We start from the raw sequence: 23164 nt of genomic DNA, 5'->3' as shown, positions 1-23164 counted from the left end.
TTTCCCAGTTTTACTGTAATGGCACTCTTCTCTTTCCCAGCTCTATAATCTCTCCTTTGGTATAGTCTCCTGCTTGAAGTCCGCTCCTGGGGGCAGGCCACAATATTGGGGAAGGTTAGTGGGACAAGCTACAGCCCATGCTTCTGCAGCTGGTTGTGAGTCCACTACTAATCCTCATTGTCTTTTTTCCCAACAGTCCATTCTAGGCTCTCTCACTCTTAGCACATCTGGTGGTCTAGGCATCCAACTTGGTAAGTGGAATAGACTTTCATCCTACGAGTTGTGAACTCCTCGTGACCACACCTTTCTCAGACCATGGTTATATCTTGTCCATTCACTATCACGATTGGGCAGAGAAATATCAAGAGATATTCCAAATGGATTACCTGGATATCAAATCCATTTTTCTTCCTTAGATTCAGAAATCCTACCTTTTCCTGGTTATTATGTTTAATTATCCCCCGTTATGAAAGATGAGTTCTTTACTTGTTAGTTTCTTAGCATGAAGAGTCTTGATCTTTTGACAAACATTTAAAAAATTTGACGAAGAAGCATTGAAAGTAATTGGGCAGTATCTAGAGCTTAAATGGGAGTCTTCCAATGTCCAATGATGAGAGTGTTCTCTCTGTATGAGCCAGGATTTCCAGGCCAACAGATGTTATAATTTTAGGGATGAAAAATATAAATTCTTCATGTGGCTACAAACTATGATAAATAGAGCCACTCCTGCTTCCATGTCTTAATTTTCAGACCTCTGTATTCTATCTACTGAGAACATACTACTATGTAATGCTTGATAATTTAAGGTGAATAACACATCATGGATAGGTAACTATTCTCGTAGGAAAAGTAGAGTGGATTGACAGGTTCTTTTCTGAATTAACATCAACTGCCAGGGATTCTTACTCGTAAAGGGGGCATGGCAGAAGGCATATCTGGCAATAGTCAGATGGGTAACAATGTCTGGGTTTCAGACGAGGGCCATCTAGGATACAGTAGAACCCGAATTCATGAATTAAAAAATAGAGGTAATGTAGACAAAGTTTCAGGGTTCCAAATCAAAATGAGTTCAGGGTAGAATTTACTCTCATGAGAGTTCTGTATTATGACAAAGAAGTGGGTCTAAAACATTAGGATTAAGAAATTGAAGGGAAAGCCATAAGTGGTGTATAATCAAGTTACTAAAGAATTTGGATGTAGAACAATAGATTACTTGAGATTTCCTTTATTGAAAAGTCAGAGGTAGAGCCCAGTGGTTGAATGTTAACCTATGAACCAGGAGGTTGCCTTGTGATTCGATTCCCAGTCAAGGTACATGCCTGGGCTGTGGACTAGATCCCTAGCCCAGGGTGTGGAGGGTGTATGGGAGGCAGCCAATCAATGGTTCCTTCTCATCATTGATGTTTCTATCTCTCTCTCCCTCCCCCTTCCTCACTGAGATCAATAAAAATATATTAAAGAAAAAAAAAGAAAGGTAGAGATAGGGATGAAATGGTGCTTAAATATACTACTACTACTAGATAAGTATATAAATTTAACTCCGCTGTATTACAGATACTTTAAAATTATTTTTTATTTTTAATATATGTTTTTATTGACTTCAGAGAGGAAGAGAGAGGGAGAGATAGAAACATCAATGATGAAAGAGAATCATTGATTGGTTGCCTTCTGCACACCCCCAACTAGGGATCAAGCCCACAACCCAAGCATGTGCCCTTGACCAGAATCAAGCCGAGGATCCTTCAGTCCAGAGGCCAACGCTCTATCCACTGAGCCAAACCAGCTAGGACTAATACGAATACTTTTATGACTGCATAAAAAGTATGAATGCATGAATCCAAACCCAGTAAAACATGAAAGTTAGCATAATGATTTATCCTTGAATCAAAATGTACTTCCCTGGCTTGGTCGTCTGAAACTGCATGCTTCATCAGCATAGGCAGATATGTCATGGTGGAGCAGAAAGAAAGAATGGAGTGAGTACAAGTAGACCAGTACTATCAATAGTTTTTAGCTATATGTTCTGCTGACTGTTTTTAAGGCAAAGGTGGAAATCCCCATAGAGGTAATGTCTTGTCATTTATTAATATAAAAAATATAGTATGTCACAATAATATCTATAATAAAAAAAGTGTGATATGCTAATTAGACCAGACATCCTTCTGGATGACCTTCTGGACAAAGCCAGCAGCCAAAGGGAAGCCCGGGTGCTGGGTGCCTGCTGGCGACTAGAGGGAAGCCTGGGTCCCAGGTGCCAGAGGGAAGCTGATGCTGGCAGCCGGGGGAAGGAAGGCCTACTCTTGCATGAATTTCGTGCATCAGGCCTCTAGTTGGTAATATAATAGAAAATAACAGTGAGAATAGCTAATATTTATTAAGCACTTACTCTATGCTAGACAGTGTTTTGTGCACTTTACATGTACTCATTTATTTAGTGTTTACAACAACTCTAAGATCTGTACTAGAATCATCTTATTTTGCAGAAAAGGGAACTAAGATCTAGTGAGATTAATTAACTTGCCCAAGAATGACACTGTTCTAAGTGGTGTTGCTGGGAGACCTATTTCCAAAGTCCTTAATCTCAAACACTATGTTAAAATGCTAAATTCCTTTTATGAGATGGGAGCAGAGCATTCTACCTGTAATTAAACATTTTTAGGTTCCTAAGATGTAACAGTCTGCGAAAGCCTTACCAAGATTATAAAAGGAAAAGAAAATAAGATTTGTGACCTAGCACTTCATGTGTACTAAATCTGAAAAAAAACAGAATATATCACAAAATTAATAGAACTGAGCAGGTGGCTAGCCTAAAATTTTGGCTAAGGTGGAAACTACATTAAACATTGACTTATCAGATTGGAAAGTGCAACTATTCACAATGGGAAGTTGGTACAAATACATAGACCATTTGTACATAACCCTTTTAAAAAGTTGGCTTAAGAAATTAGATTTAATGAGTTTAGTACAAGTGAATTTCTCAAGAAAATAAAATTATCTGCCTTTAGAATAGTCATTTAGTCCCTAAACTCACAAATTTCTCAATGTAAAATGAGGGAGTTGAATTAGGTTATTGCTGAACTCTTTGCAAGATCAAAACTATGAATCTAGTGTTGTATCCTATATAATAAAAGGCTAATATACAAATTGGTAGTTATAGAAAAGTCAGGGTTATGTAAAGCACAGCCTAGCAGTGGTCAGCAAACTGCGGCCCGTGAGCCACATGCGGCTCTTTGGCCCCTTGAGTGTGGCTCTTCCACAAAATACTGACTTCTGCGCATGGGCCACGAAGTTTCAATCTCACTGTACGTGCGTGCTCGCACATGGTATTTTGTGGAAGAGCCACACTCAAGGGGCCAAAGAGCTGCATGTGGCTCGTGAGCCACAGTTTGCCGACCACTGGCCTAGGGAATATAAGTCAATAATACTGTAATAACGACATGTGATGTCCGATGGGTGTGAGATTTCTGGGTGATCAGTTTGTAAGTTACATAAAAGTCTAATCATGGGGTTGCACACCTGAGACTAATATAATATAAACTATAATTTAAAAATAAGAAATATTTTTTTAAAAATCTCTGGTGATTATGAAAGTAAACATAGTTTCTTGGCTCAAGTAAGAGTCAAAACTGTGGCATCTTAAGAAATGATAACATTCAAGTGAAGGTGATGAGCTAAGAAGCAGTCAGAAATCACACACACAAGGAATTTAGGGGCAATTTAAAGTCAGAAAGCAGGATAATGATATGATTAATCTCCTATGATGTTTGAAAATCCTTGAAAATACCTAATAGGAAGCAATCATTCACTGTAGGAAGCAATCATTCACTGATACTCCCCCCCCCGCCCCCCCCCTCCCCCCTCCCGAGAGTCTAGAGACATATGATGGCTGAGTGAATGTCTTCTAAGGTTCATTCTTTCTATGCAGCTGAGCTAATCAACGCTAGAACGTGAGGAACAGAATCGCCTATGCGGGGCTGGATGGGCCATGATTTATACATCTCAGCATGTTCTCAGAAGAAATCAGACTCACGAAATGGAAGTATCCAACCAGAACTTTATTATATTAATAATCACACATCGCAACTCCTCTCCCACCTTCACTACACTGTGCTTTCATTAAGTATCGATCTGGGAGCAGGGCGGAAGGGTGCGGCCAGATGAGAACATTTAAGAAACAAGCAATTCGTATATGTGTCTATGGTTCAGTGCTACTGTAAGGGAGTACACAACCAGGCGCCGGGCACTGGAGAGGACACTACTTTTTCTGATCTCATTTGCGCCCTCTGAGCTGCCGGGCATAGCGATTGTAGGCTGCGTTGTATCCATAAATCATGGCGTAGCGCTCGCAAAGTTTGTGGTCGTCACAGGCTTCCCGGTTGATCTCGTAGGCAGGCTTGGAGCGTTCTCGGATCCTAGGAAGTAGGGGGTGGGGTGGGGAAGAAGCCCAGATTGAGAAGTATAAAGAGAACGGAGAAATAAGCAAAAGGAGAAAAGAATATCAGAAAATATTGGCGAGAGATCCCATTTATCACAAGCCCATATCAAGAGACCTTTGATCCGCCCGTGTGGCTCAGTGGTTGCACATTTGGCCCCTGAACCAGGAGGTTAGGATTCCTGGTCAGGGTACATGCCTGGGTTGCAGGCTTGATCCCCAGTAGGGGGCGTGCAGGAGGCAGCTGATCAATGATTCTCATCATTGATGTTTCTATCTTTCTCCCCCTTTCCCTTCCTCTCTGAATTAATAAAAAAATATATTTAAAAAAGATATTTGAAGAAGAGAAAGGAGAGGTGGAACAAGGGGCATGTTTCTTTTTCTCTTAGGGCGAATATTTTAAGTAAAAATAGAACTTTTCTTTCTGTCCTCTTTTTCATCCTCTCTTCCTCTTCTTTCTGCGTCGTTCACAAAATAGTCTAGAAATTCAGTTGTTTTCTGCATATTGTTTTAAATTCTTTGATTTGAGGATACAATTAGAAATAATATTTATTTTGTAAAGAAACCGGTTTCTCACTCCATTCTGATCTGGGCTTCTACACTGGGAAAAATGACTTCCCCATCAAGTTTTGTTACTCACCTCTCTTGAGCTTTAGCTCTCCATCTCTGCTGCGAGGATATGAAGGTATTAGCGTATCTCCTGTTAATGAAGGGACCTCAAAACAGAAGTAAATAATGCAGTTTTAGGGAAACAGTAGCTGAAAATATTTCCATGAGTAATCACTAACACAAATATGTTTGGGAGCTCAATAACTCATGCATTTCATGTAACTAGAGATATGCAACAATTAAAGGGGAAGATAAGCATATTTCATAACTTGCCTGATCCAAAGAAAGTAATTACCCATACATGTGTCTTGAGAATTGTCACATTGGCCACTGACATTTTGCTGGTTTTTGATCTTGGGCAATAACTTATTTTTCTTCAATTTTGGTATTCCTCTTTCAGTGGGTTTTTAACATTCCTTTGAGGAGAAATTCTCTCTGTGATGATGACTTGTAAAGCGTGTCTTTAGTTTACTAGTAAATGAAAATTTAATCATGATAGAAATAGTGGACAAATTAAAAATGAGAGTGATATGTTACTTCCTCTTATACTCAGTCTTTATAAGTCTAGAAATTCAGTGGCATTTAAGCAATGTTGACATCTGTGGTCTCCCAGCTGACTTAGCCTCCAATTCTGTACTTTGCCATTTGTCATTACTCCTTGTTTTCCATCTCTGTGGTTGACCTGGTGCCAACATAAAATTTCCAAATGAGGTTTTATGGCTCCTAAGTTGGTTGAGTGCAGTTTAAAGGCAATATTATACTGCTTCAAGCTTTAAAAAATTGCTCATTTGGCGATTCTTATAGTCATTGGATTTAAAATGTTACTTCAGTTTTCCAAAAGAGGCCCTCTTTTTCCTCCCTGTGGTACATATTACCATTTTGGGTGATTAGGAACAGGGAGAGATTCTAGAATACATGAAGTTTAAAGAAGGAAGTCAAATATTCACTTACTGATTTCGTAGGATTCCATGCTTTCATGAGATTCTGAAATTAAAAAAAAAAAGATTCATTTTATTATTATTTACCACACATTGAAATAGTATAAACATAGTGAAGGAAGAAGAAGGAAGAGTCAAAAAGATGTGAAGAATATAGTTAACAGTATGGTTACTACACATTTCAGGCATTTCTGACTTGAGCATTGTTTCTCTAGCTGTGCCCTCGCTGTACATATGTCTACACTTCAGTTTCTCTGATGCTGAAGAAGCTGGTGAATACAGTCTTGGCTAAAATTTTCTCCAGGCTCTGGGGTTCTCAACCCAGTGAATTAATACAATTTAAGTGCTTTTCACAAGCTCCAGAGGGCTGTCTTCTCTGATTAATCTGGGACGTGAGAGGAAGATTGAGGAAGGGACAGACGGGCCTAGAAGACACCAGGTTTCTCCAAGCGGCTGGGCAGATGCTCTGTGGGGCTTTACCAAGACAGGCTCTTAAGAACCTGTGTTCAATTGGCAGCCACAGAAACCACTGGCTCCAGCTCCCAGCTCTCACTGGGCACAATGCCAGTTCAGAGAAAGAATTGAGATGATGTCAAAGCAGAAGCTTTCTTCTTTCTAACACTCTCCCTCTTTCTACCTTCCCAGCAGGGAAATTTGGCAATAAGAGTCTTAGATGTGTAAACAAGTGAATTTGCTTGAAAAGTTCAAAATGAGGTAAAGAAATCAAATCCTCTGACACAGAGAACCTATGAATCATTTCAAGAGACAGAAGTAAAAAAAAAACAACAAAAACCCCACAGATGGTTGTTAATATAATTTAGGTTTAAGAATAGTTCAAATATCCAGATTATTGAAGCATAAGACTGAATAATCTAAATACTTTTGCTTCAGATTTCCTTTCACAAGCTTTGAACAGGCAGATATATTTAACAACATACGGAAACCAGGCAAATTTTATCTTTTGACAATTGAAAGGATGACATCTATTTTTCCCTGAGATCTTTTAAATGTAAAACTCAGATTTTTAGTGAATTCACCAAACACACGTAGTAAATTCATGAGACTGCTCGGTCTCTAGAGAGGGCTGTACCTAACACATCATGTGAAAACTGATGTTTTTAAAGGTAAGTGGTTTGACCAATATCCTTAACCAATTGTTACCAAAGTCTAAATAAACATCCTTAAAGATGAGACTCCAGGGCTGGGAATTTATATCTTTTTTTCTGAAATAGCCAAATTTCCAGGTGTACAGTGACTGATCATCAAAAGTGATGACCTGATAAATAGCATGTAGTCTGGGTAGTTAGGATATAAAAAAGACTGGATGGAAGAGACGTGGGGCTTGGAACTTGGGATATGTTAAGTTAATGATACTTAAAGATTATAACAGAGAAAGGGGTAAGAAGAGGAGGAGGGAGAAGAAAAGTCGAAGTAATCCGAAGTCAGACACAGACAAGAAAATCCAGAGAAACGGCAGGAGAAAGATTTCTCACCATAACACAAAGCTGCCACGGCCAGGGCCGCCAGAACGGAGAGCAGCAGCAGGCTCTTCATGGTCTCTCCGTGGTCCTGGGTTGGCCTCACTGTCTGTGCTGCACGGTGTGGAAGAGGCTCCTACAGGCTGTTCAGGAAAGGCTGTGTGGGGTTTTTATAAGAACTTGAGCAGCTGAAAGGGGAGGAACCAGTGGGTGGGGGCCGAAGAAGGTGGGGACTGGCTGGCACTAAAGTAGCACTGGGACTTTTCCCAAATATTCATTCCTTCCAGATACTATCTTCTCTGGGTGGGCAGTTTTCCCTCGTTCCTGGATGTGACTGTGCTATGGCAGGAGGCTGCGCTGGTACAGAAGCTGTGGCCGCCCTAGGTTTGGGGCCAGATCTGGGCAACGGTCCACAGAGAAGGGAGTTGCCACAAACACGTGTTTGCCTTCCTAATTTCTTCTCTGATCTACCCTCCTGGTCCTGACTGTGGGCCTTTCAGGTTTGGTCCCCAAACAGAGCCATAGTGTTCTGCTCGCTCCCCTAATGGGTGGCTGAGTGGTTCTGGGAAGAAAGGACTTCATTTTTATGCCGATTTAATTTAGAGTTATGATTTTTTATTGATTTTTACAGAGAGAGGCAGGGAGAGGGAGAGAAAGATAGAAACACCGGTGAGTTATGTTTCCAGTAAGGCTGAACTATCCGTCTGGACCAAACGATCGTTTGCCTGATGATATGCACCTTTTGCATTTTTCAAGTGCTCAGTAGGACAGAGATGTTCAGTGACCCTGTGAGTGAGTTCTGTTTCCTCAGTTGACTCCGCTATAACTTGCTCATCCAGTTTTGTGACTTGAGTCTAAACCTGTGCCCGAGTGCCCTCTCAGGGCTGGATATCTCTGATCTAGAGTGCAGCCAGGGTAAGAGGGCACCCACCTCTCACTTTCTGAAGGCATTGTCCTGACAATGAACAAATTCAGTATGCTTTTAGTGAGTGACGGATGAGATGCTAGGTACTGTGCTAGGGGCTATGGGGGAATCTACTGAGAAACAAGACAAGTCCCTAAGGAGGTAAGTAATAGCTACATACTATTCACTTTGCTCTACAGCTGTCGTGCATCCTCAAACACAGATTTTCACAAACTCACATTTCTGCTGTATCTTTAATAACAGAAGTGCTGTTTCTTTTCTTACAGGATGAGGATTGCAATTTGGTTTTAAGCAATCCTCTAGACTGAGCTTTTTTCTTTCTTTCTTTCTTATTGAAAAGTTAGTAAAACTTTTCTATCAGATGTTTCTCCGTTGCCTGGGTACCCCAAAATCTTCTTAGCCCACAAATAGACTTGAGTCACAGAGTAGCAGATTATAGAAGAGCTAAACCTTCAGGACCTCTGACTCAGACTGGAACAGCAAAAGGGCTGGGCTGGGGTTGGGTGGGTATACTTATCAGTGAGGATTTATTTCAAGGAGCAGTGATGGACAGCTAGGTGGAACCTCATTCTTCTTGTCTTATTGGGATAGACTTTTCCTGCCAGCCTCCACCCTCTGAAAACTTTTGTAGACACTAAAGGATTCCCCGTTAAAGGAAATAATTCATTTGCAATCTGAAGGATTAGTGAATTTGGAAGGACCAATAAAATTCAGGTATTCCTTTCAGATAGTTTCATGTTGAGATGTATTCTTTGTGATAAAGTCTTAAAGAAGACCTCAAAAGGAAGACAAAGTATGTTAATTACTGATAAATTCAGTCATCATGACTTCTATTCACAAGACTGGTGGTTGTTCCTCTCTTTAAATCACACACTTGCTTTTTAAAGATAGGTAATCAAATCGCTATATTGTCAATAAATAGAGTGCAAAAGTCATTTTACTACTTTGCATGGTTTTGGGGAAACAAGCTAGCCAAGGCTTGCTCAAATAGCATTTTATATGCATTCAATCAGTAATTCCCAATTAACATAATATGAAACAAGTTTAGTTCTAATGTTGCACCCCTAAAATGAGTAGGCTACTCACCTCCCCTAACCCCATCTTCAGAATTAAAGAGAATTCCCTTTTTTCCAGGTACAAACATGTGCTTTGTGATGTCTATTCTAGCCAGATTTCAGATGTCTCCTCTACTCCCAAGTTCAGATGATAACTGGGCTCGCTCAGTCTTATCCTCTCAGTTTATTTATACTCCGTGAATCCAAACTTGAAAGTCTTACACTTCTCTCTCCAATGTAAACTTTGCCTTTTTTATGTCATTTTTAATCACTGCTTCCTAAACTTTTAAGCATTTCTCTGTATCATCTTGTTCTTAGTAAAGCTAACACTTTCTGTTGGAAGATGTCTCTTACCAGTCACTCTTCTTTTCTTTCCACTGTTTTCCATCTGTTCCTTAGTTCTTCTATGCTAAATCCCAACTTATATCTGATTCATAAAAAATATTAATATATGTGAGAATCCAGAGACTTTATTTTTCTCTCCTTCCTTAATATTCCCCATTTCAAAAACCATTTTGTGAGTGGCAGATCCAGTTATGCCTTTATGAAGAGGAAAAAAAAAAGGAAGTAGAAAAAAGGTGGAGGGGAAGAAATAAGTAGGGTCTTGTATATTAGCTTTGCTGAATGGGAGAGTTTTGGGTGGAGACTGAGTTGTAGAGAGAAAAACTTTGAGGCAGCTAGCTATATGATGTGAGACAGATTAAAATTGAGAAATAGAAAAAGACCAATAAAAAGTTGCTTTGGTTATAAATAGGATTTTTGGAGGTAGTTAGACAGTATTTGAGAACTGACAGAAAATATTGACATTGTTTTTACTTAATGTTTGCTGCTAGTTTGTATTTTCTTTTTAAAAAATCATTTAAACATTTTTCAATTATAGTTGACATACATTCATTATATTAGCTTTAGGTGTACATCCCAGTGATTAGACATTACATAACTTACTAAGTGATCATCCAGATAAATTCTGCACCCGTATGACACTATACATAGTTATTACAATATTATTGACTATATTCCCAATTCTGACTTTATATCCCCATGACTATTCTGTAACAACCAATTTGTACTTCTTAATCCTTTCACCTTTTTCACCAATCCCTCCAAAGCCTCTCCCATTTAGCAACTGTCAAAATGTTCTCTGTATCTATTAGTTTATTTCTGTTCTGCTTTTTATTTTGTTTTGTTTTTAGAGTCAATTGTTGATAGATATGTATTTATTGCCATTTTATTGTTTATATTTTTAATCTTTTTTCTTCTTCTTAAAGAAGACTCTAAATTTAATATAATGCTGATCTAATGATGATGAACTCTCTTACATTTTTCTTGTCTGAGAAGCTATTTATCTGGCCTTCAATTCTAAATGATAGCTTTGCTGGGTAGAGTAATTTTGCTTGTACATCCTTGATTTTCATAACATTGAATATTTCTTGCCAATCCCTTCTGGCTTCAAAGTTTCTATTGAGAAATCAACTCACTGTCTTATGGGAGCTTCCTTGTAGGTAACTAATGCTTTTCTTTTGCTGCTTTTAAGATTCTCTATCTTCAACCTTTTGCATTTTAATTACAATATGTGTCGGTATGGGTTTCTTTGGGTTCAACTTGTTTGGGACTCTCTGAGCTTTCTGGACTTGTATGCCTGCTTCCTTCATCAAGTTAGGAAACTTTTCTGTCATTTTTTTCAAATAGGTTTTCAATTTTTTGCTCTCTCTCTTTTTATTCTAGAATCCATATGATGCAAATGTTGGTTTTCTTGAAGTTGTCTCAGAGGCTGCTTACACTATCCTCATTTTTTTGGATTCTTATTTCTTTTTGCTCTTCTAATTGGGTGTTTATTGCTTCCTTATATTATAAATAGCTGATTTGATTCTTGGCTTCATCTACTCTACTGTTGATTTCCTGTAAATTATTCTTTATTTCAGTTAGAGTATCCTTTATTTCTGAATGGCACTTTTTCATGCTGTTGAAGTTCATTGAGCATCCTTATAACCAGTGTTTTGAACTCTGCATCAAGTAGATGGCTTGTCTCCATTTTGTTTAATTCTTTACTGGAGTTTTGTTCTATTCTTTCATTTGTAACCTGTTTCTTTGTCTCCTCATTTTGGAAGCCTCTCTATATTTATTTCTATGTATTAGGTAGAGCTGTGATGTCTCCCAGGCTTGGTAGAGTAGCCTAATATAGTAGGAAATTTTGTATTTCTTAATTGGGGTATCTTGTAAGGATGAGACCACATGAAGCTCCGACTTATATTTGAATTTTAGATAATTATTAAAGACATTTACATAGATATCTCCACCTAACTAATGAGGAAAATATTTGAAGACCCTCCCAGAAGTGATAACAAAGGTATGAGAGAGACAATGATAGGATTGCCAATTGCTTTTTTAAATTATACAGAATCTCAGATGAGATTGATAATGTGGTATAACCTAGGCAATAAAAGCTGCAGAATAATATAAAATCACTTATTCCACCAGCCATTAATAATAAAAGAGAAGCATAACTACTCCTTTCAGAGCCAGAAGTAGTCTCATGATTTTAGTTCTTCTTTATTCACTCATCCAATAAAGTTATTGAACATCTATTTTGTGCCAATTATAAGCTGGAAGTATAGTAAATAAGGTATGGAACTTACTCTCATGAATCAAGTATGCTCTTAGCTCACAAACTTAATTAGTGACGCCTCTTCACCAAATGCAAGGCCCTATGGACATCCCTGCCTCCTCTGCTTGGGAAGGAGGTTTGGGGAAGGTCTGCTGAGTTCCCCTGTACTGACAGCAGTGTTGGAGGCTCCATGGTGGTCCTCAAGATTGACCCAGTGCTCTGTGTTATAGAAAACTTATAGAAAGAAGGGTCTCCACCAGCCACACTTGGCAAATGGCCCTAACTCTTGAGTGCTAGCCATGGTGAGAAGAGTAATGTGTGGAGAATAAATAGACATCATGACTTTTAAAAAATGTGTTTCAGTATCCAATTGGTTCTAGAGAAGGCCAAATGAAATGCATTCTCATTGGGCTCACCTTTTTTATGGGCATTCAGGAATATCTTTGCAGAACATTGCAAAAAGCACCGAGGACAAGCTCAGATAATTCTGACTTCAGGGAGAGAGTGGAGAAGAGGAAATATTGGTAGAGCTGCCTGGAACTACCATGGGGATAAGCTTCTCAGAAAAACATATTTGAAGGAGGATATACCAAAAGAGTTGTCCCTTTTTTATAGTATTTCTGTGACTAAAATAATAATAGCACAGTGATAATAAAGTGATTGTACTTCCCCACCAATTCTACTTCCTCCTCTCTGCCCTTGCTTATTCTTTCTCTATTCTTTTTTCAGACTGATAGGCATTTTGTCTCTTTGAGGAACTTTCCTGTCTTCAGTCACAAATTTTTTTCTGTTAAATGAGATTCTCCTTTATTTATAGAATATTGGTTTTATGGAGTTTATATTATTATTTTACTGGCAGCACTAAAACCCTTACTCTTCCCAGTAAAGGAAAAAGGCAAAGGAGAGGAGTTAGGAAGTAGCTGCCTTGAAAATAAAAACAAATCATTTCTAGGATATCAAAAGACAATAACACCCTAGCCAGTTTGGCTCAGTAGATAGAGCGTCAGCCTGCAGATTGAAGGGTCCTGGGTACGATTCCAATCAAGGGCACATGCCCAGGTAGCGACTTGATCCCCAGTGTGGGGTGTGCAGGAGGCAGCCTATCAATAATTCCCTCTCATCATTGATGTTTCTATATCTCTCTCTCCCTCTCCTTTCCTTTCTGAAATCAATAAAAATATATTTAAAAAAGACAATAATATGATAGACAAATCCAGTCAACTTCATGGCACAGTGTAGACCCCTTAGTTCTTTTCTATTAAGGAAAACCCTTTGAATGGATTCTACATCTCAGATTTTTTTTTATTGACATAGCTTCCCACACACCTAACCCCTCAGTCCTTTCTTTAATTTGTGTTAGTTGAACTAAGTGAAAATAAATGTTTATCAAACTCAGGTAAGGGAAGAGCATCTAGGGAATCATGGACAGAAACTTCTGGAAAATGAATGGTGGAGAAACCTGGATATTAAATAAACTGAGCTCCCAGTGGGAACAGCTGTAATTTTTCTTTCCTTCTCATATAGATAATTTCCTTACCCTTTTCCTTTCCATTAAAAACTTCAAGTTTTAAATAATACAGTAAATATCAAATAGAAATTATACAACTATCCAAATAATATTATCATATATTAAGTGCTTGTTATGTACTAGGTACCATGATAATCATTTTTTATTCATTGTGTTAATTTACTTCTTATAATAGTCCTACAAACTGAGTATAATTACCCACATATATGTAAGCTAAAATTAAGCTCAAAGAAGTTATATATTTTATCCAAGGTCTCACAGCAACAAAATGGGAAAAGCAGGATTCAAACACAGGGTTGTTTGATTTCAAAGGATAGAACTTTAACCATTGATGCAATCATGCAATACTTCCCAAGTTTTTGACACCTGCTCAAATAATTCTGTAACTGTGTCTATAGGGATTCCTGAGTCCTTGGTTTCAGAGATAAAGTTAAATTATACAAAGATATACATATTTAAAATGCTAATTTCTTACATATATACACAATGGAATACTACTCACCAATAAGAAAAGATGAAATACTGACATATTCAACAACATGGATGAACCTTGAGAATATTATGCTAAGTGAAATAAGTCAGTCAGAAAAAGCTTAGAAACATATGATTTCACTCATGTGTACACTAATAAAAGAGAAAGATGCAAATTAACCATCACTCTGTTACTCTGGCACACCCACAAGCCATGCCCGCCAGCCAATCAGGAGCAAGTATGCAAATTAACCCAACTAAGATGGCAGTAGCCACAGAGCTGGAGTGAGCTGGAGGTTTGGGTTGCCCCCGGTGATGGAGGAAGCCAAGCTTCCCGCCTGCCCTGGCCTGCCCTGGGCTCCGCTCAAGGCTACAAAGTTTCAATTATAGAAGATAAATAAATCCCAGATACCTGCTTCTAGCCTGCCCACTGGGAAAAGAAAGAAAGGAGAGGCTGGGAGCTTGGGTCGCCAGGGGACATGGCCAGCCTGAAAATGGCCCTCAGCCCTTCACCTAGGCTGGCCAGGAACCCCAGCAGGATCCCTACCCTGATCTGGGACATCCTTCAGGGCAAACCAGCCAGCCCCCACCCATGCACCAGGCCTCTATCCTATATAATAAAAGGGTGATATGCAAATTGACCCTAACAGCAGAATGACTGGGAATGACTGGTCACTATGACACACATTGACCACCAGGGGACAGACGCTCAATGCAGGAGCTGCCCCTGGTGGTCAGTGTGCTTTCACAGGGGGAGCTCTGCTCAGCCACAAACCAGGCTGATGGCTGCCAGCACAGCGGTGGTGGTGGGAGCCCCTCCCGCCTCCTCAGCAGCACTAAGGATGTCCGACTACAGCTTTGGCCTGCTCCCTGCTGGTAAGTAGACATCCCCCAAGGGCTCCCGGGCTGCCAGAGGGATGTCTGACTGCCAGCTTAGGCCCAATCCCCTGGGGAGTGGGCCTAAGCCAGCAGGTGGACATCCCCCAAGGGGTCCCAGACTGCAAGAGAGCACAGACTGGGCTGAGGGACCCCCCTGAGTGCACAAAATTTTGTGCACCAGGACTTCTAGTATGGGATATAAAACTGAAACTTGTGGACACAAATAGTAGTGTGGTGGTTGCCAGAGGGAAGGAAGTGACAGGAGAAGATTTGACTTTGGGGAGAGGGTACACAATGCAATATACAGATCTTGTAACATAGAAACCCACACCTAAAACCTATATGATCATATTAATCAATGTCACCCAAATTTAATTAAAAATAAAATGCTAATTTCTTCAATATCATTTAAAATAGGATAATAGGATTAAAATATTAACATATTGCCACTTCAACCCATGTGGTTAAATGACTTAAAAAATCAGAAAAAGGGATGAATTTAGAATTGGAACCCAAGTCCCCCTTTCTCTATCCAGAACTCTGCATACTAAGTTATTTGTTCAACCAAGCTCCATCTCAGATAGATTGCCAAAACCCCTAAGTTTACTTCAGGATTCACCAAGTCTCATCTTAGTCTATGAACACTCATATTTGTTGACTGTCACCTGGCACTAACTCTGGTTTGGTATAAAAATACAGGCTTGCCCTAGCTGGTTTGGTTCAGTGGATAGAGAATCAGCCTGCGGACTGAAATGTCCTGGGTTTGATTCCGGTCAAGGGCACATACCCAGGTTTCAGGCTCGTACCCTGGTAGGGGGCATGCAGAAGGCAGCCAATCAATGATTCTCTTTCATTATTAATGTTTCTCTCTCTGTATCCCTCTCCCTTCCTCTCTTAAATCAATAAAAATATTTAAAAAATAAAAATACAGGCACTGCTGTGTCTACAAAGTCAATTTCTACAGTTACTTACACCGCAAGGAAAACTGGAAATCAAGGCTCAATTTACAACATGCTTCTTCAACTCAAAGCAAGTTTCTTCTCCTGACTGGAGATGAAGTTAGGGAAGGCTGGCCATTTACTCATCAGACCCTGGCTACTTCTTCTGGGTGAGGTAGTAAGTTAAACCCAACTCAGAAATGTTAGATGGATTAAGTAAGACAATAAATGTAGAGCTCCTAGATTAATGGCTGGCATGTAATTCTGTAGAGTACACACAGACAACAAATGTTATTTCAAAAAATATAATTGCTGAAACCGGTTTGGCTCAGTGGATAGAGCGTCGGCCTGCGGACTGAAGGGTCCCAGGTTCGATTCCGGTCAAGGGCATGTACCTGGGTTGCGGGCACATCCCCAATAGGAGATGTGCAGGAGGCGGCTGATCGATGTTTCTCTCTCATCGATGTTTCTAACTCTATCTCTCTCCCTTCCTCTCTGTAAAAAATCAATAAAATATATTTTAAAAAAATATATATAATTTACCTCTATTGGTTTAGTATTATTTACATTTTTTCCTAGAAGCATAGGAATAATAGATTGCTGAGGATGACCTAAGCAGAGGAGAAAATGCAAAAGTGGGAGTGATTGGATCAGCGGGATCTTGTACAATGGGAGCCAATTGAAGACCTGAAAGAACTGTTTAGTTCTGACATTGCCAGGCAATGCCTGTGTGGCTTTTGAACAAATAATTTTAATTCTCTTTTAAACATGAGTTTCAATAGACTTCTATAATTTTGTGCTTTTAGATGATCTCATCCTTTAAATATATAAACAAGATAAATTATTGTGTAATCCAGTGTTTGAAGGAGCACTCTGTTCTTAATGCTATTTTGCAAGTAATACTTTTAGGGGTAGAGTTGTTGACTGGTGTTTGGATGTCCATCAGTGGCCCTGAAAACCACTAGGAAGGCTCCATTCAAATAACTGCCTGATGAGTAGGCCCTATCTGTTGTTGTTGCCCAGGGTAGTCAGATAGCTTCATTAAAGTTGGACGTTGATATGCTTTGAAATCCTTCGGACAAGAACGGCAATCGTTTTATCCAGGGTTTGGTCAGTGAGAGAACAATCTTGTGGAAGAGATCTGAAACTCTGCAGTTCCTCTCTTTATTTCATCATCTAGTCATTGTAAACTCTGAAAATAGGAGGACATTCAGGAAAAAATTTTAGAGAGGACAAAGAAAAACTTTTCAGGTTAATATTAGGGAGAGTACAGTGCAGAATATGCCTTTGCTAATCAAGCTACAAAGTGAAGAGACTGAGAAATGGGTTATTTCCACATCTAATTTCTTTGGAGTAGAACTGCAATGGAAAATGATACAGTGACATGTGGGTAGGAATGACCTGTGGAAATTTAATTCAACCCTGCCTGATGCTATTCACTTCAGCAGTCCTAACACCAGTGCTTGTCTGAATCTTTGGGGGGTCTCACCCCTGATCCTGATTCTTCCAATTTATCATTTTCTGTGTTTCTCATAATCCTAGATTATTTATTTCCTGACTCTGTGGAATTTTGAAAAAGGCTTTTATTTTGTTAATGGAATAAAAGGATTTTTTATTGGAGTTCTTTTTCTGGCTTTTGATAGAAGATAAATGAGTGGAAGTAAGAATGGGATAAAAAGACAGGGAGATAAACTGACTAGAACAAGATATAATGAAATTTTTGCTTTGTTTGGATAGAACAATAGAAAGGCATGTGAAATGGATATGGGCTAGGGCATGGGGTTAGTAATGATGACATGAATGCTTGTTTATTTTGCTCTTCCACCAGACTAGAAGGTCTTTGAGGATAGCCTCTGGCTCATATTCATTTTAAAAGCATACAATAGCAGCCAGCTAATTGCTTGAATTAAACCAATATACCTCTTATATGCACCCCCAATTCTCTGATGACATTACTGATAATGAAAAAGAGCTTGGATTTGGGAATCAGCAGGACTGAATATGTATTCTGCTCTGCCACTTAATGATTGCTGCCATTTCCCTAATTCTCGTTTTCTTTATTAAAAAAGTGGGAGTGATGGTAGTTAAATGCAATACTTGCATCCTCCCACAACCACATCAACATTACAATGAAACTACAGAACAATTATCATTCAGAGCCACCTGAAATCTAGCTGGACAGAAGTCCTACAATTAAGGATATAAAGAAGAAGCCACATGGAGATTGGTAGGAGGGGTGGAGATAAGGAATGGGCTAGTCCCACATCCATGAGTGACATAAACATTTAGAGGGATAGCTTGACTGCAGAGGTTCTCCCTGAGGAGGGAGGGTTCTAAGGGTTCCCACACCAACATTTGCATCATGAGGGTGCCTGAAGGAGAAGGGAGAGAGCAAGCAATTGAAAACTTATTTGAAAAAATAATGACAGAAAACTTCCCTAACTTGATGAACAAAATAGACATACGGGTCCAGGAAGTGCAGAGTCCCAAACAAGAAGAACTCCAAGAGACTCACACCAAGACACATTATAATTAAAATGCAAAATGTTAAAAACAAAGAGAGAATCTTAAAAGCAGCAAGAAAAAAGCAGTTAATTCCCTATAAGGGAGCTTCCATAACACTGTGAGTTAATTTCTCAACAGAAACTTTGCAGGACATAAGGGATCAATAAGACATATTCAAAGTAATGAAAAGCAAAGACTTGTGACCAAGATTATTCTACCCAGCAAAGCTATCATTTAGAATCAAAGAACATAAGAGAGTTTCCCAGACTAGAAAAAGCTAGTTCATCACCATCAAACCAGTATTATATGAAATGTTAAAAGGTCTTTTTTAAGAAGAAGAAGGAAAAAAGATTAAAAAAATGGTAATAAATGGGACTACATCAAAATAAAAAGCTTCTGCACAGCAAAAGAAAAGAAACAACAAGAAAGCCCACTGCATGGGAGAACATATTGCCAATGCTATTTCAGATAAGGGTTTAATCTCCAAAATTTACAGAGAACTCATATAATTTAACAAAAGGAAGATAAACAATCCAATAAAAAAATGGACAAAGGACCTAAATGACACTTTTCAAAAGAGGGTATACAGAAGGCTGAGAGACATATGAAATCATGCTCAAAGTCACTAATCATCCAAGAAATGGAAATCAAAACGACAATGAAGTACCATCTCACACCTCTAAGAATGGCTATCATTAACAAACAAACAAATGACAAGTGCTGGTGAGGATGTGGAGAAAAAGGAACCTTCGTGCACTGCTGGTGGGAATGCAGACTAGTGCAGCCACTGTGGAAGACAGTATGGAGTTTCCTCAAAAAGTTAGAAATGGAACTCCCATTTGACCCAGTAATCCCACTTCTAGGAATATATCCCAAGAAATTAGAAACACCAATCAGAAAGGATATGCGCACCCCTCTGTTCATAGCAGTACAATTTACAATAGCTAAGATTTGGAAACAACCTAAGTGCCCATCAGCAGATGAGTGGATTAAAAACCTGTGGTACATCTACACAATGGAATACTACATGGCTATAAAAAAGAAGGAACGCTTACTATTTGCAACAGCGTGGATGGAACTGGAGAGCAGTATGCTAAGCAAAATAAGCCAGTCGAAGAAAGATAAATATCACATGATCTCACCCATATACAATGATCAACATAATTTGATGAACAAAAATAGATCCAGAGACAAATGGCAGGGGAGGTGTGTGTGTGTGTGTGTGTGTGTGTGTGTGTGTGTGTGTTTGGGGGGGGGCGGAGTTAGAGAGCAACCAAAAGACTTGTATGTATGCATATTAGCATAACCAATGGACACAGACATTGGGGCGATGGGGACTTGCCCTGGGTTGGGAATGGCTGGGGGGCGGGGGTGGTCAATCAGGAAAAAAGGAGGCATATGTAAAACTTTAGACAATAAAAATGGTAATAAATACACATCTATCAACAATTAACTCTAAAAAACACAAAATAAATTAAAAAACAGAACGGAAACAAACTAATAGATACAAAGAACATTCTGACAGTTGCTAGATGGGAGGGGGTTTTGGAGTATAGGAAAAAGTTGACAGGATTAAGAAGTACAAATTGGTAGTAACAGAATAGTCATAGAGATGTAAAGTACAGCATTGGGAATATAGTCAATAATATTGTAATAATTATGTATGATGTCAGATGGATACAAGATTTATCAGGATGAACACTTAGTAAGTTAAATAATGTCTACTCTCTGGGGTACACCTGAAACTTATATAATATTGTAAGTCAACTGTAATAAAAAATAAAAAGTGTAAAAGCAAAAAAAATAATGGGGGTGATATTGGAATGTAGCTTATAGAGTTGTAGTGAGGATTAAATGAGATAATGGATATGAGCATCTAGCTGGCACAGTGCTGGCATAGGGTAAATGTTCCATAAAAGCAGCTATTATTATTGTTTTAATCAGTTATGTGACCTTGGGTAGGTAAGATTTCTCACTGTAGAATCTGAGTGATGATAATTGTTACATACATTATTATAAAGATTTAATGAGGTCAACTTTGAAAACTACCCAGTGTTTCTAAGATTGTAGTTGCTCATTAAATGTTAGTTTCTGTCCATATGTTCCCAGCTGTCTTTTGAATACTTTGCTTTCACTATTTTTCAGCATGTAAACACAAGTAAGCTTCCCAACACAGTTATTTCTCAATCTTTTAAACACTCCATTAGCACTCTTAATCCTTTACTAGCACATATCTTCTTCCTTTTTGAATTATGGGCATTTCTGTTCTCCATCTTGCCACACAACCTTTCCTTAGCTATCATTTATATAATCAATGGTATCCCCCTCTTCCTCCATCCCAGACACATTTATCTACCAGGATCTGATTTGTTATCTAGGAAACTTATGTCTAAAAAGATTGAATTGCTGAAAGAAAAAAGAATTCTCTAGCTGAATTCACATATTGAGTTAAATTTCTCTAGTGTTCTCAGAGTAACTCTAGGACATGCTTTCATAAATCTTACCTAATTTTATTACAGAATACTGAAATTGTTTACATGACTGGGTCACACATTCAATTTTAAGCCCTCAATGGAAGTCAGACTTGAATTCTATTCATAGTTGCAGCCCCAGTTCCATATATATTATCTTATCTGCAAACCTATTGTACTGCTTGCGAACCATAGAGCTCAATGAAGTTGCTCTTAACAATGTACTCCAGCAGGGTCAAAACATGCTCAAAATATCACCGGCCTTTAATTGAAGTATAAATTTAATTTCTTATGAGTTAGGAAATTGTTCTAATTAGTTGAAAAACTAAATAATTATAAGTATGCTCAAAGAAGGGAAAAATGCTATTTCATTCAATAATTTTTTCCACCTTTGGTTTATGTAGCAATACAACTATTAAATTAGCCTATTATTCTTTTAGTGAAATAGCAATATTCCCCCAAAGTTTCCAGATAATAACATTGTAAAATTAAATTACAGTGTAAATACATTTCTTTCCAAAGAAAACCACTTGAATAGCAAGAATTCCTCTGGAAGAATAAAACAAGAAATGTTCTCTTACTATGTGTGGGATGTAAATTCCCCCCTATAAACATGACTTTACTTCTAGAGTTTTATAATAGCACTAGAGGCCAGGTGCACAAAAATTTGTGCACTCGGTGGGGGGGGTGGTGTCCCCTCAGCCTGGCCTGTGCCCTCTCGCAGTCTGGGACCCCTTGGGGGATGTCCACCTGCTGGCTTAGACCCTCTCCCCTGGGGATTGGGCCTAAGCTGGCAGTCAGACATCCCTCTGGCAGTCCGGGAGCCCTCCGGGGACATCCACTTGCCAGCAGAGAGCAGGCCTAAGCTGCAGTTGGACATCCTTAGAGCTGCTGAGGAGGCGGGAGAGGCTCCCACCACCACCGCTGTGCTGACAGTCATCAGCCTGGCTTGTGGCTGAGCAGAGCTCCCCCTGTGAAAGCACACTGACCACCAGGGGCAGCTCCTGCATTGAGCATCTTTCCCCTGGTGGTCAATGTGTGTCATAGTGACCAGTCATTCCCAGTCATTCTGCTGTAAGGGTCAATTTGCATATTACCCTTTTATTATATAGGATAGAGGCCTGGTGCATGGGTAGGGGTCAGCTAGTTTGCCCTGAAGGGTGTCCCAGATCAGGGTGAGGGTGCCGCTGGGGTGCCTGGCCAGCCTAGGGGAGAGGCTGAGGGCCTTTTTCAGACTGGCCACACCCCTTCAGGGTGGGGGTCCCCACTGGAGTGCCTGGCCAGCCTGGATGAGGGGCTGAGGGCTGTTTTCAGGCTGGCCACACCCCCTTCAGGGTGGGGGGGTCCCCGCTGGGGTGCCTGGACAGTCTGGGTGAGTGGCTGATGGATGTTTGCAGGCTGGCCAAGCCCTCCAGCTGGGACCCTCACTCCATGAGGGTGTGGCCAGCCTGGGTGAGGGACTGATTGCTGTTTGCAGGCTGGCCACGGCCCTCAGCTACCCAAGCTCCCAGTGGAGGCTGGCTGGAAGCAGGTATCTGGGATTTATTTATCTTCTATAATTAAAACTTTGTTGCCTTGAGCAGAGGCCACAGCCAGCCAGGGCAGGTGGGAAGCTTGGCTTCCTCCATTGTCAGGACAACCAAGCCTCCTGCTTGCTCCAGCTCCATGACTGCCAGCCGCCATCTTGGTTGGGTTAATTTGCATATAGTTGCTCTGATTGGCTGGTGAACATGGCATGGGGCATAGCACCTCTGCTATGCCCCAAGCAGAGGTGCAGTCAATTTGCATGTTTCTCTTTTATTAGATTAGATACTGTTCTACCAAAGTGGACATGTGTATGCAACTGAGGTCATTTAGAGAAACTAACTCCATGTACAGCACCAAATGTTTGCAGATTAGAGACATAAGAAGTTCAAGGGAAAGAAAACAAGAGTTATCTGAAAGATTGCCAAAAGGCAGAATTAATTAATTGATTGGTTGATTATTCATTAAATTAAGAGTGAATAATTAATATTTATTAAGTTGTGTTTTATTTATTTCTTTTCTCCACTTTTTTCCACCAAAGGTCATCTGTGCCAAATGGCTTTCACACAAAGCACATTTTTTAGTTTGAAAAGGACAAATATGACTGTATTACCTATAAGTAATGTACAGAAGTTAATTCATGGAAAAGAGAGAGTATGGCTATCCAAAAGCTTCTTCTTTCGCTCTACATGCAAAATTTTTACATTCACTGAACTAAAAGGAAGAAAATTTTGTATCATTCGCTTTTCCCAGAAGCTGTTCTGTATTTGTTAGAATGAATTCCAGAACTTTCTTCCCCTCTTCAG

General features: G+C 39.4%; 1 protein-coding gene across 2 annotated transcripts; it reads right to left on the bottom strand.

The window, feature by feature from the left end:
* Window positions 1–4035: 4035 nt before the first annotated feature.
* MGP (matrix Gla protein) lies at window positions 4036–7798 on the bottom strand. 2 transcript variants are annotated; one of them, XM_081085201.1, is made up of 4 exons: window positions 7473–7798; window positions 5993–6025; window positions 5073–5148; window positions 4036–4412 (listed from the first exon to the last, which is right to left on the bottom strand). In XM_081085201.1, exons 1-4 carry the CDS (start codon window positions 7531–7533, stop codon window positions 4271–4273), a joined length of 312 nt encoding a protein of 103 aa, XP_080941327.1. In that variant the 5' UTR covers window positions 7534–7798; the 3' UTR covers window positions 4036–4270. The 2 variants fall into 2 exon arrangements, with proteins under 2 accessions (XP_080941327.1, XP_080941328.1); XM_081085202.1 differs by lacking the exons at window positions 5993–6025; window positions 7473–7798 and adding an exon at window positions 5315–5413.
* Between the last annotated feature and the right edge of the window lie 15366 nt (window positions 7799–23164).

The sequence above is a fragment of the Myotis nattereri genome (assembly GCF_964212035.1).
Source record: "Myotis nattereri genome assembly, chromosome: 2".
Taxonomy (NCBI): Eukaryota; Metazoa; Chordata; class Mammalia; order Chiroptera; family Vespertilionidae; genus Myotis; species Myotis nattereri.
This window is presented reverse-complemented; position numbering and strand designations above follow the sequence as displayed.

Excerpts from the sequence above, each read along its gene's own strand:
- MGP (XM_081085201.1), bottom strand. The coding sequence starts at position 7,533 with ATGAAGAGCCTGCTGCTGCTCTCCGTTCTGGCGGCCCTGGCCGTGGCA. Across the intron at positions 5,149-5,992 it reads CATGGAATCCTACGAAATCA|GTCCCTTCATTAACAGGAGA; the intron begins GTAAGTGAATAT and ends TTCTGTTTTGAG. Across the intron at positions 4,413-5,072 it reads AGAGCTAAAGCTCAAGAGAG|GATCCGAGAACGCTCCAAGC; the intron begins GTGAGTAACAAA and ends CCTACTTCCTAG.